Genomic DNA, 12,653 nt, shown 5'->3' on the forward strand with positions numbered 1-12,653 from the left:
AAATTTTTTTTTTCTTTTCTTTTAAAGTAAATTTTATGTTGATTATTTCTATGATGTATTGTGATTTTAATGCATTTTTCTGTTTTGTGAAGCACCTTGAATTACTTTGTGTATGAATTGTGCTATACAAATAAACTTGCCTTGCCTTGCCTTACTTCATGATCCATTTACCACGCGCTTGACAATCCTAGGTTTTATTTTTATGACGTCCCTTAAGGTGGCCACAAGGGCACTCCCAAACACACCTCTACGGGTCAAACCCCCCATTTTGATGCATGTGACTAAGGCTAAAAGAAGTCATTCCAATCCAAACCACTTTAATCTGACCTAAATTGTTCTGCGCAATGAATGCATGCCATCCAGACCCAAATATAGTCTTATCCTGTTATATTTTTAAACTAATACCTCATTCATATCTAGTAAAATGGTGCCGGCTTTTCGCAATATATTGTAAAATGTCTCAAGTTTGACACTTCACCTAATATTTGTTGATCTGTGTTAACATCTATGTTTTATTTTTATATTTTAGATTGTCAAGCTGCTTGATGGAAAGCGTTCGCAGACTGTGGGCATCCTGATATCGAGTCTGCACCTGGAGATGAAGGACATACGGCAAGGTGAACCACACTGTCCGATTCTGTCAACCATCTTTTTTAAAAAAAGAGCATGTGCTTCTTTTATTTCTTTTAAGGAAAAAGGCTGATTTAGGTTCACAGCTGACAGGTAAATTTACTCTCCCATCAAACAATAAGCAGAGGATGACGTCTGATAAAATACAGATGGAGTTGTTTTTAGCCATGTGATGGCAAACTGCTAAAGAGGATAAATTCCTACCGCTTGACGGCAAATAATTTGTAACTCGAGACACTTTTTGGATGAACTTGGGGCTTGAGTGGAACTTTTGGGTCATTTCTCTTGTGAGGACAGGGGGAATGAAAATACCTCGATTTCTCAAACAAGTAATGGCAACAAAGATAGGAAAGCAATCTTGCAGGTTTTCTGTTAAAGTCAGATGGGCTTTTTCTTTAATTCTAGGGTTGCAGAAGGATTGCTTGCCTGTGAAAAATACAGATGTGTGTATGGCTATATGGGTGTGTAAACGCATAGAATGTGTGTTGGGAACATCATAGATGGGCCAGGAATTAGTCCTGTCCTGGGACTGTGGAGGAGAACGCCTGCCGCCTGTTAGTCTGAGCATGCGGCCAGCAGATCTGTTTATTATAGTCAGTGACGGTTTCCACAAGCCTAATGGGACTGACACCCCACTAATGATCTGAGCATGAACAAAACCACCTTCCACAGTTAGCAGACATTGCGCTACCACATAAAACGGGTGCAAACACAAGCCGAAAGAGCACTTATACACCCATGCAACCATCTTGTTTAGATTTTTTTTTCCTCGGTTTCCCTGCAACGCCTCTGTCTCTGTTCAAGTGTCACTTTGTGGTGGAGGTAGTGGTTTGGTTAAAAAGGTCTACTCCCACACAGCATGAGGCTGCTTCCTTGCACCTTAACAGGAGGTGTATGTGAAATGGACAATTTGAATTTCACACTAAAGGACTGCACCCTAAAAAGCCCTTCTAAAGGTCAGCTTGCTTCCCCTCTTTTGCCAAATTAAAACGACATGGTACATGTAATGTAATTACAGCTGTGAGGGTGGGGAGGGGAGGTGGCATTCTGGTTAGGAGCAGCCATCATAGCTACTGGGGGGGACCTCAAGGGCCACCATGGTTCAAGGGCAAGTGGAGACTCCCCACACACACACACATCACCTCACTGCACGCACTCACACAAATAGAGGAGGGAAAAGTGGAAAGAGAGGGTGTGAGGCCGTTGGCAGGCAAGCTTTGATCTGTCGGTGTGGAGAGATATCCGGCTCCCCTCGGATCACAGTGCTCTTGTGCACACTGGGGCAGGCTCCCCTTTGGTGTGTGATTGACGGCTGCATGGCTGAGGGACTGAATAATCCACTCTAATAAGATGTAGGAAATGGACCTCCAGCGTTTTCTCGGACCCAGACTCAGGAACAACATTGACAGTTTTCCTGCTGCAGAGCAGCTGTGGAGCTTAAAGCAAAGTTACCTCCAAGTTTGGCTGGGATTGAAAAGTTGACATTAAAATGGACCAGGACACTTTTTTTTTTAGTCCAATTGACTGGAAGCATATTCCTGTGTCATTGGATGTCCACAGTTTAATTCCTTGCTGCACTTTTTTTCACCTCCCTTTAAAATTCTTGAGGTGCGTCCAAGACATTCTTTGTCACACTGACTGATTTAAGAGGGAAAAAAAAAAGTTTGGTCCTCCAAAAGTGAACAGCAGCCAGACAACCGTCAGCTGATCCAGGAGCAGTGGAGCCATCTTGACGGCCTCCCACTCGATCACACAGCAATAAACCTGAGACTGCTCTCAGACACTGAACAGGAATACCTTTTTTTCCATCGTGTCCAAATCTATTGTACCTTCCATGCGCACTTGCATTTGTTAGGTAAAGCAATGTTCTGAACCCCCGTGAGTTCACTTCCTATTGCACCTCCCTCCGTAATCATAATGATTGTGGTGGTTCATTCCTTCTCTCATCTCTACTGAGGACCTTTATTCTTTCTGTGAATGAGAAAGGAGGAAAGAATTGCCAATTCTGGTACGGTGTTTGTGGCTTTTGCCCCCCCAGTGCAACTGCACTTCCACGTCCACCACATTAAAAATACTTAAAGTGTCAAACATTTAAACAAGGTTTCTCAGATGTGATAAAATCTACAAGAACTGGTCTTTTTTTTATTGAATATGTATTTTTTTATGTTTTTGTTAAACATTTAACAGATTTACAAGCTGTCATCTGTGTATTTCTTTATTTGAGGCCCGTTTACTGTAGATACTATAAGGATGTCATTCTTGGGCCAAGATTTTACCCGTTTATGAGAGCGACTGTGTTTTATGCTGTCTTTACCAGCTGTTCTCAATGTGGACAACTCTGTGGTGGATTTGGAGACCATTGAGGCTTTATATGAAAATGTAAGTAGCTGCGTGATTCATAAAATAAAGAAAAAAAGCCTGTTATAAGGGAAGTCCATGTTGCCTCACTCAAACAGTTCCTTTTATTTCTAAAGTGAAATTCTGTTTTCTGTCTTTGCAGAGAGCCACTAGTGAGGAGATGGAAAGGATTTTGAGCCATTTTCAGACATCTAAAGAAGATGAAGCCAAACTGCTGGACAAACCAGAACAGTAAGATCATTTCTGGCAGATTATTATGCAAACTTTTTCTACAAAAAAAAATATTTAAAAGCATTGTTCTGCAACATTTTTGTGCATACAAATACTTTTTATTTATTTAGTGTTGGATTAAAGCAATTGTTAGCTTATTTATAGAGGTCTTGTCTGTATTGCACCCAAAAGTGACATTTTGATAGTTTTTGTGATCTCTTTGCCTACGGACGCATTAATGGATGTTGCTGCGGGGCCTCGATAGTGCAGGTCACTTATCGAGGCTTGGACCCAGCGGTGCCGCTTAGCCTGGCCTTCCTATTTCCATGTTTGACCAGAGCTGTCACTAGAGCTGCCTGAGTCATCTTTACTCAGTGTCTGCCTCCATCAGCAGGGGCTAATCACGCAGGATGTTACCGCTCCACTCCCCTCCGACACGGCACTGTTTACACAAGTCGTCCCGCATCAGGCCAGAGCTACCTTTGATCAGTCTCCGTGCGCCGCTCGCTGCTTTCCCTCCACCCGACCCCATGGACTTTTCAAACCTAGCCGAGCAGCACTGCTCATGACTATCAGCTGCCTGCCTCTCTGTGTAAAGCAACATTGACTCAGGCAGCCTCCGTGGGGAAGCTCGGCCTGCCAAAGCCCTGAAATAGTTCTTCCTGTTAGACGTTTTGTTTAATTCTGTCATAACACATCACACCCCATTCCTCCTCCGTCCAACCCTCCTCCACTTTTTGTTTTCCAGGTTTCTCTATGAGCTCTCCCAGATTCCTAACTTTGCTGGCCGGGCCCATTGTATCATCTTCCAGTCGGTATTTCTTGACACTATCTCCTCTTTACATCGCAAGGTGGAGATTATCTCTAGTGTCTGCAAAGTAAGGTCATCAACAAACACGGCTTCAAAATCATCATAACCATGTTTTTAACCCAAAAATCTTTGTGCGTGGGTTTCTTTGGCAGGACCTACTGGAGTGTAACGCCTTACAGGATGTAATGGGTCTTGTTCTGGCCTTTGGGAACTACATGAATGGAGGTAACCGGACCAGAGGTCAGGCTGATGGCTTTGGACTTGAGATCCTCCCTAAGCTAAAAGATGTCAAGAGCAGGGTAAATATTTCCCAAAAGCTTACCAAAGTACCAAAATGGTGAAATAAATATTAACTTTAGGCTTTAACTGTTATCTTGTTTGTCTATTAAACTTTCCTCAGGACAATCACATCAACCTGGTGGATTACGTGGTTCTATACTACCTACGTAATTTTGACAAGGTCAATCAAATCGATGAAATCAGAAAGCTAATTTTTTCTTTTGTTCAGGCACATTTATGAGCTGTTTTCTTGTTTGCTTTTTTATAGCATGCTGGTACAGAAAAGAGTGTGTTCCCTCTGCCTGAGCCTCAAAACTTCTTTCAAGCTGCTCAGGTCAAGTTTGATGACCTCGCCAAAGACGTCCGAAAACTGAAGAGAGATCTAACTGGTAGGACTTGACCTTTGTTGCATCCATCAAGACTCAGATATGTCACTCCATTGGTTTTTTACTGCTGTGGACATATTTATTTCAGTTTTAATCAGTCAGGGTGATGGTAAACATAACCATCCTTCACCAGATCAGTTCGAAAACGTAAATGTACTTACCGTGGACTTTAGCCGAACCCCTTCTGACAGATTTCGTCATGTGGGCCTCTGATCTCCTGCAGCAACTTTTGAGGTCCCAAAAATGTTACCTTGACTGCTTTGTCATCACAAAAGTAGATAAATACTTTTTTTATGTATAGCTGTATTAAAATTTTTGGGATAAATAAAAAATATATATTCTGGTGGTTGGTGCCTAGCCACACAGTGGTCTCGCCTGGCAGCCACTTAGTCTTGGCGAGGTCCATTCAGGGTTAAAGGCGATGCACCCCACTCCCTGGGTGTCTGTGGTTATTTAAATCAAGCAATAATACGGCATATGAAAGCAATTAGATATGCTCCACATTGCTGTTAAAAGGCTCTTTTCTCTGACCCGAGGGAAAAATACAAAGAGCCTGCTAAGGAGCCCAGACCCACCTCAAGCTGTCACTCATTTATTAGGAAAAATGGAAGACTTGAAGACAATAAATGTAACATAAGGGCCCTCGTATTTGATCTCTGCTGCAGCGCAGTCTGGCACAGTAGTCCTCGGGGGTATTAGCGTCAGAAGGCTAGCGCAGGTCTGGGTGTTAGGGGAGCTCCACCTATGACTCCGACCATTTTTATCCTCTCCATCCGCCAGAAATAAATATTTATGCCTGGCTATTATAAACCAGCCTAAAGAATGCAACTGTTCTTAATTATAAAGCTAACACAGATCACCTCCACCCGCTACATGAACGCTGTCTGACACTGAGAAGCTAACACTAAATCACATTTTGGTTTACACGCACTGTTTGACTTTGGCAAGCTGAGCGGCCTGCCCCTCACCTGATCCTGAGGTGGCGACTGCAGTGATCGGCGGTGTCTTCCCCCCACAGACTAGGGTCAAAGGTCAGGAGACTTATTACTGATAGTAAGAAACACATCTCTGTCTGTGCAATCCTGTCCTTCATTCAGCAGAAAAGAGCGTTTCCCTGTGTGCATCACAGCATTCAGGTCTCCAAACGGACTTTGAGCAGAAAATTTGATTCACTGTCTGTAGTGATGCTCCTGGATGTGCCGTCGTCTGCCTCGCTGCCCCCATCTTCACTGGGGACTGACGAAACACGATCCTCTTTTGATGAGGCTTCCTGTTTGGGGAGAGGGTGATGACCTCTTTCTGGGCTCCACTCAAGGGAGAGGGATGAGTGAGAGGCCACGAGGACCTACTGTAGGTTTCTACATTCAGACAAATAGCTAAGTTTATACCAAAGTCTATACAACAGACCTTTTTTAAGTTCCCCAGTAGCCGACACTTTTTAGCCGTTCAGACTGGTGATTACTTTCAAAGATTCCTTTAACTGCCACGTAATTGGACCTGACATGTAGGCAGGGATGCAACTGAATGAAATAGTATCAAATAAAAAGGAACAGTCAGAGCTCATTTGCTGCTCAGGGGAGTTTAGTGTTTCACAGAAGGCTTGGCCGGGGTTATGCATTCATCACTATGGCAAATCAGACAGTGTCCTGATTTTAAATGGCCTTTAATGTCAGGTTCAGTCAGGCCCCTTAGCCTGAGGTCTGTTTTACGACAGAGGCTCCACTCAAAGCAGCCGTGTGAAGCCAGCACCCAGGTTCTGTCACTTCCACCACCGAATGCAAGGAAAAAACGTTTTATTTTTTATTTTTTAAAGACTTTACAGGATTGATCGCCCAAGCAAAGGTCGCGTCTTAATCTCAACTGGACATCTCTAAATATTTAGAGGACTGTACTGAAAAATGCCATTAATTTGAGCTGAAAGTCACCATGAAACAGCACATTTTATATGTGTATGAATAAATGTGTTCTCTCGTCTAAACAATAAAAAATAAAATAAAAACTATGAGACAAGCTCTCCTCATTTTCATTTACGCAGACAAAAATGAGGGAGGAGAGCTTCGGTTAGGTTGTAGATTTCCCAGCTGAGACAACTCTTTGGCTGGCCTTGCTGACAGGATTTTTTTGATCACTCAGTAAGAGAAGCTAAAGGTCTTTATATTATTAGGAATAATTGAAATTATTTCAGATAAAATAAAAACACCTATCACCATGCTTCATTGTTAAGAAGAAAATAAAACTCAAATTAAGGCCCCTGATGACTGAAGGATTCTGTCTAGCCTGATGGCATCACTTGTGTTACTTGGAGAAGAAACTTCCCTTTGAATACACAGGTTTCCAAAAAATAAAAAGTTATTGTCACTTTCAGACAATGTCTCAAAGTCGAGCTTTGAGTTTGATTCTTTGCAGCTGCTTTGTTTTTGTGGGCTTCCTCTTTGCGGCCTTTGCTGTCTGGACCACATTTGGAAGCTCGCCGCCTTTAAATTGTAGACTTGCTGTTTTGAACACGTTTTTTTAATGGGTCCTTTCGAGTTGGGGGATTTCTGGTAATGATTTTTTCCATCTCCAAACAGAATATTATGGGTAACATTTGTAGTTTTTTATTTATTTATTTTTTAAGTAATCTTTGGCTAAAGAGATCACCTTAAAATGCAAGTCTCTCTACAGCTGTAAGTAGTCTGTTGATGGTTGCGTGTTGTGCCTCCTCTCAATTTTATCAAGACATCTCATAAATAAAGGCTGTAATGACCAGATTTCCAGCATTGCAGGTGTAACGGCAACACATGCAAACACAAGAGAGCCAAACTCCCCCCAGAAAGCGGTGGCGGCGGAGCAAAGTGAGACCGCAGCCAGACCTGTTAATGCTCTTGTTCTTTTGCAGAAGTATTTAGCTATGCAGTCATAAGCAAGTGGAGGTATTTATAGCAGCCATTAATGACTTACAGGTTGGTGGATTGTGCCAGAGTTCTTTCAGCAGGCGCCTGTGTGTATAGTAAGCCGGGCTAACAGTTGAGAGGAAATGGGAAGAGGTTCGGCTGGAACTCACTCAGTCACGTCTGTTTCCTCTAAGTTTGTGTGAGTTGGATCATTTGGCACGACATTGAAAAACTATCCGCAAACCGCATACACATCTGCCTCACTCAGACGCCCATAGAGTAGAGGATGAAACACAGTGCCGGCCAGCGCTGTTGTCTAAACTTAATTTTAATTTGAAATGTGCAAACTGCTGGGATTTTCCATGGGGACATACAAGTGTCATAAATTAAGTTGATGAATTTCATTCTAAAACTTTTTTCTTATTAGTACATTTTAAATATTTGATTTTCTGGGTTAACCTATATTTTTGTTTTTTAATTAGTTTTTGAACTTCTGCATCAAACTTTTACTTCCCATATTTTCCAGGGCTGTCATTTAAAAGAAATCTTCCAGCTTTGAAACATAAATCATTACTGTGATGACAAACCAGTTGTAGATATAAATAAATAAAATAAACATGTGTTTATTGCATGGATGTAATCTTCCTTTCATAAACTTTAAAGTGACTTTTCCTTAGACACTGTAAAAATATTGTCGTTTTTATGCTTGTTTTAACTAAATGAATTGTAAAGCTACATGTCAGTAATAGTTCCATTATAGGATTCTTTATGCACACCTGCAGTAGAAATGTAAATGTGGATAGGAATAAGTAGATAGAATAAGTAAATGCAGTCGTGAGACCGCAAACCTCATCAAGGAAGAATAAAAACTTTCCTGGAATTTCCAAAATCAGGAAACAAACAAACTGAATCAACAACATACTAGATCTTCAGCAAAAATAACCAGATGTGATGGCTGTGCATGAGGAAGAAATTGAGCGTGTTGCTCTGCTGTGAAGTTGTTACGTCAGGACGGCATGTTTCCTTTTCAAAGAAGAAAAGCTCAAATTTTCTTTCCATTGAGTAAATTTGCAGCTATGTTTATTGTATCGATTAAATTAAGACAGATATTTCTGCGTGCAGAGGGGCAGAAAGGCACGATGGAGGGGGAAAAAAACAATCCAGGTGGGAAAACTTTTAGAAGAACTTACTAAAGCAAATTGAAACTGTAAAATTTCTCATTTTGGATTACAGTTTTGTCAAAGAGGAATCTCTCGGCCTTCGCAAGTGATTATTTTTGAAAGTCCAAAATACCAGAGAGAACTTGAAAAACCTTTTTTCAAGGATTGTAAAATCATAAAGTTGCTCCCTTTGAAATTATTTAAAATGCAGGGATTATTCAAAAGTGTTAATATTTTTGGTTATAGGCTAATATTAAAATATACTGTTTAGCTTTACTAAAACCATCTTTAATGAGTTTTGTTTTAATAATCCTAAATAATGGACCTAGTTTGACATTTTTTCTCATTTTCTGTTTAAAAAATTTAATTAAATATGGTAATAGTTAAGTATCTATTATGTTAGTGTTCCATCTTTTTTAGCTTTGTTATTGTTGGTCTCATTTTAATATATTCCTCCCACTTGCAAGCTTGTGAGAAGAATGTTGAAGATGTGTGCTCCAAGTCACCAGAGGACCACCTGCAGCCTTTCAAGGAGAAGATGGAAGCATTCATGTCTGCTGGTACGTCAAAAGTCTTCTGTTTATTTGCACAAATAATAGAAATTACACTTTTTTTTTTAAACTTTTTTTTTGTTAAATTGCCATAAAAGCTATAAAATGATAATCATGTCCTCATTTATAACACTGCATTAATTGGCTTGTTTTGATTTGAAAAAACTATAAAGAACTGGAAAAAAGTAAGCTCGTTTTCCATAGAAAGGAGTCATGAATGTTTGCCTTCAGTCCTGTTCATAAGCGGGCTTGTCTCATGTGACACCGTTAAGGCAAATCTCAGCCTCTTCAAAGATGAAATATGGGTTTGTCCAGAGGGTTTATGGCTGAAGAGATTGTCATGAAACCACAAGTAGACAGCAGGAAAGGCCCCATTTTCACCCAAACACACAGCATGAGACTTTCAAAGCCAGGGACTTACAATAATGTTTTTTTTGCTATGTCAGACAGTGGGCTGCCTGCTGGAGAATCTGTCTCGGCGTGTTTTTGTTCTTGCTGAGAAGAGGGCGTCTCGGCGTGTGTTCGGAGAGCATGAGGACAGGGGTCTTACAGGCCTGTAGAAGGGATCACATTGCCTCTAACATGGCTCTCATGTACTCTCAGCTTCCATAAAGCTGGCAGGACATCTTTGGCTGCGGCCTTGTAAAGCCTGGCTGGCCTCAGTGGATCACTCCTGGGACCACCAGGACAGGAGTAGCAAACACTGACATTTTGTAACTGTGTCCCCAATCTATCTTAAAACTCTTTCTGTTCTCTCTTTTTTTTTTTTTTTTTTTTTTTTGCAAACTCAAATCTTTGAAACTAATTCCTGGGATTATTATTAATTTGATGTTATTGGATCAAAGTAAAACCTCAAGAAGTGGATTTTTTAGGTTTTTCAGGCTGAACTGAATATAGTGAGCTCTTAGCAAAAATGTAATAATTAAAGTCTTAAACAAACTCTAAAAATAAAACAGAAAAAATAGGTATTACCAAGCCAGATCAGGAAGTAAACACGTATAAAATGTAAAATTTCACAGGGATGTCTCTTTGTCTCTAAATATTCTAAGTATCTAAATAGATACTAAATTTCTAGATATTATACTATTTTAAATTCATTTATGCCAGCACTGTGACATGACTATTTGTGACTTAATATTCGATGACAACAGTTTTATTGCAAAAAAAGGAGATTTTGAAATTTTTCCCTGTAAATTCAGATCAGTTGTAAATAATGCAGCTGCAGAAACAAAATTTGCGATTTCTTAAAACCTTTTAAAAAGTTTAGCAGCTATCAGCTTTAAGAAAAACAGAATGTGCAACTTAAATGTTTCATTTCTAGCGAAATATTTCTAAAAGATTTTAATTGTCAGCAAACTTCCCGTAAGCTTTTATTTTAAGGAGGAGTGGATTTGGAAAAAAAAGCAAAGCGGCGGCGGCGGCTCTCGGATCAAAGAGCAGCTGAGGCTATTAAACTATGACTCATCTCTGAATTAGTGAGTTTTTTTCAGTCAGGTAAATGCCCCAGCACTTTATGTACACAGACACGTGTGGCACACATGATTTCTTTTTTTTAATGGAAGAAGAGTGCGGAGGATTTTATTTTATGGAAAATCTTTTCTGGGCAGGTAATGAAGGAAGTTTGGAAATGTTGACACCTTTTTTAGTTCTTAGTATCATCTCTCCCAGATCTAAATTCAGCAATTCTGCTCCTGTTTTCCATTCATTAATCCACCTCTAAGATTAATTTATATGTACAGCTATTAACCTGTTTTAAATGCATCAAAGCACAATTCTGTTGTTTTTCCCCCAAAAATGTGTGGGAAAAATCTCCTCAATCTTCATGTATGTCCTCCTGGAACTCTTGGAAACATCTGGTGATACTGGCATATTCTTTTGAGTCTAATATGTGCTGTGACTAATTATAATTTTTTTTTTACAAGTCTTGCTTTTAATCCCATTTTGCATCTCACCTCTCTGGTTCTTCATGGAAAAATGTGTGTATCAACACATCCTTGCACTTTCTTTGTTGTCGGTGAGTCAGAAAAAGCACCCAAACTTCCACTTATGGAGATGACTGGGAATTACCTAAACAGAGTAGAATGTGCAGATAATAACTGACCAAAGAAGGTTGTTTTTTGATGAGTCCTTTGAGGAACATCTGTGTTTAAAAAGAGTTGAATAAGGATGTTTTATGGAAATCTTCAGCATCCCTTCTCCACTGCTCTTCATCTCTTTATCTGGCTGCTGGTTAAAGCAGCAGTTTGGAGAAGAGTGTCAGAGTTTTAAAACCCTAATTTATTGTTCTTCTCAGCATGCAGGTCTCATAACTTTCTAGTTAGCAACTAGTGGTTTCATGTTTACACATGGAGTGGAGGAAGAGAAACTTCACACATTCGCTCTCTTTCTGCGAGCCTCTCGGCGGCTGTGCCACCTCTGCACAGTCGCAACATAAGGGGTACCTCAGGCGCCAGCCTGACCCCCACTGAGACTAACACCATTGGTCACGGCCGCTCTCCTCTTCCCCCCCCTCCTCTCTCTGTCTTTTTTTTTTGAGACATCCCCCTCTCCCTCCCTCCTTCTCCTTCATTAGGTTTGCCCAAAATACATGTAAAAAGGAGGAAAAGTAAAAAGGGGGTTGTTGATTGCAAGCTTTAGCTCACCTTCTCCCAAAAGACCCCCAAACCTGCCTTTGAACAATTTCTTTTGGAGCCTTCCCCTCTTAAATCTTCAAGTAGGAAAGGTCCCCCCATCATTGTAAAAGGATGAATCTGGAAAAATGCAATAAATCTGAGATCACAGGCACTCTCTGGCCCTAGATAAATTCTTGCACCTCGGCCTGGCCCGCCGCACACATCTGCCTTGCATTTAAACACTTTTACATAGCAGGAGTCCACTGAGCCTCCAGTTCCCAAGCTTCTCTGCTTCTGCAGCCTCAGCCCAGCCATGTGTGTCACACGCCAAGAAAGCCACAAACTCTGGTGTCACTCGCACTAACAGGCACTTGTCAGTGACATCCTTAACACATGCTTTACACATCAACTCTTATTATGTTGTTGCTGGATTTGCAATTAGAAATGCTTTACACATCAACTCTTATTATGTTGTTGCTGGATTTGCAATTAGAAATGTTTGTTTTTAATCTGCGATCATAAAGCTGGTTCAAAACGCCTTATTACTGATGGCTTGTTTTTTTTTTCTTCACTTTTGGGGTTGCAGCTCAAAATGAGCACTCTGCCGAAGAAGACCGACTCAACGCAGCTGAGAAGAGGTAAGAAGAAAGCTGGAGAAGTGTGAATTGGAAACGTGACAGAACTCTACTGCGTCACTGAGCATGCTTCACAGATAACATGGCTGATAACACTAATGCACTCTGTTTGTGTAACAGTAGCTGATAACGTTTTAGGAAAGATTAG

At 40.6% G+C, this 12,653-nt stretch overlaps 1 protein-coding gene across 2 annotated transcripts in view; it reads left to right on the forward strand.

The window, feature by feature from the left end:
* Positions 1-12,653, forward strand: part of fmn1 (formin 1) — a 47,208-nt gene that overhangs the window by 27,424 nt on the left and 7,131 nt on the right. For both annotated transcript variants that reach the window (XM_023951602.1, XM_023951603.1), the window contains 9 exons: positions 530-617; positions 2,948-3,009; positions 3,131-3,219; positions 3,947-4,076; positions 4,162-4,308; positions 4,410-4,469; positions 4,557-4,677; positions 9,175-9,267; positions 12,457-12,508. In XM_023951602.1, the coding sequence (XP_023807370.1) occupies positions 530-617; positions 2,948-3,009; positions 3,131-3,219; positions 3,947-4,076; positions 4,162-4,308; positions 4,410-4,469; positions 4,557-4,677; positions 9,175-9,267; positions 12,457-12,508 (842 nt within the window). The remainder of the gene's footprint in view (positions 1-529; positions 618-2,947; positions 3,010-3,130; positions 3,220-3,946; positions 4,077-4,161; positions 4,309-4,409; positions 4,470-4,556; positions 4,678-9,174; positions 9,268-12,456; positions 12,509-12,653) is intronic.

Source organism: Oryzias latipes, chromosome 22 (genome assembly GCF_002234675.1).
Source record: "Oryzias latipes chromosome 22, ASM223467v1".
NCBI lineage: Eukaryota > Metazoa > Chordata > Actinopteri > Beloniformes > Adrianichthyidae > Oryzias > Oryzias latipes.